Consider the following 1,133-nt stretch of genomic DNA (forward strand, 5'->3'; position numbering starts at 1 on the left):
TGTTGATAGTGCCTATTTATTGCACTAAGTCACGCACATGAACGCTCTCTGTGGGAGGGGGGTCCAGCACCAAAAAAACATTCTATGGGGACGGACATATACCAGTATACGGCCCTCAAGAAGACTGGCTCGGTCTTGAAGGTGTTGTTCCAATCCGGACAGCAGTGTGGCCTGGCTCCTGAAGGCGACGGTTTCTGGGTCTGCGCTTTGCTGTCCCATGAGGAGGCGTACTCGTACGAGAATCCGGATCCCGATGCTGACCGCTCGTTCGGATTCTATCCTGCCTGTTCCCTTGCCAAGCTACCGCGGTGGGGGGAGCTGTCATTCGAGGCGTTCCCCTGTCTGTTGGTGAACAACTTCGACAAGGACCTGTACTCGGGCTTCCACGATCATGTCCGCAGCCTCGGAATCGGTTTGAGTGTATTGTCACTCTCTAATGATAAGCTGACAATCCAATTTCGGACTACCAGCGATGGCGAAGCCTTTCGGAAGCAGTTTCACGGCCAGGCAGCCTGGGCACAGCAGGACACGGTGCTCGAGTGCTGCAACCAGCCTCTCGACACACCACCGAGCGTGTATGACTTGCCCGAGAGTGTGTTCCAGTCTCTGATAACCTCTGCCTACCTCGATGAGGTGCATTTCGAAGACAAGGAGTACGACGAAAACGACGAAAACAGAGACTGGGATACGGAAGCTGTGTACACCCTTGAGGTGGCAGACGCGGCGTACTTGGACCATATTCAAGAGGGTGATTTGTGGAATGGTCGTTAGTTCTTTACCTGTGGACTATGTGTGCGAGGGATATGCACGATAGTCAAAAAACCATTGACGATGGTCTTTACCTGTAGGTAAACCGTACGACGAAAACACAAACCAGAATTAAACCGAATTAAACCGACTAAGAGCACAGCCAAAGCGATTGGTAGCGTTACTGCTGCGTTGAGACCCGAGACTGGCGTCTCAAACGTAGCGGTAGTCGGCTCTAGTGTTGTGGTCGTCTCGAACGTAGCGGTAGTCGGCTCAAGGGACAGACAAGACGATGTCCGAACGAGCGGTCACCATCGGGATCCGGATTCTAGCCTCCTCATGGGACAACAAAGCGCAGACCCAGAAACGGTCGCCTTCAGGAGCCA

The 1,133-nt window shown here is 53.3% G+C and overlaps 1 protein-coding gene across 1 annotated transcript; it reads left to right on the plus strand.

Annotated features, from left to right (window-relative positions):
- Nucleotides 1-84: 84 nt before the first annotated feature.
- On the plus strand, nt 85-771 carry KVP18_000537 (uncharacterized protein; the record flags this gene model as incomplete). The annotated part of the gene is made up of 1 exon (XM_067949725.1): nt 85-771. The coding sequence occupies one exon, from the start codon at nt 85-87 to the stop codon at nt 769-771; it is 687 nt and encodes a 228-aa protein (XP_067813682.1).
- Nucleotides 772-1,133: the final 362 nt, after the last annotated feature.

Source organism: the organism of the source record quoted next, assembly GCF_019968955.1.
Source record: "MAG: Porospora cf. gigantea A chromosome Unknown PgA_NODE_11340_length_1133_cov_758.92, whole genome shotgun sequence".
NCBI lineage: Eukaryota > Apicomplexa > Conoidasida > Eugregarinorida > Porosporidae > Porospora > Porospora cf. gigantea A.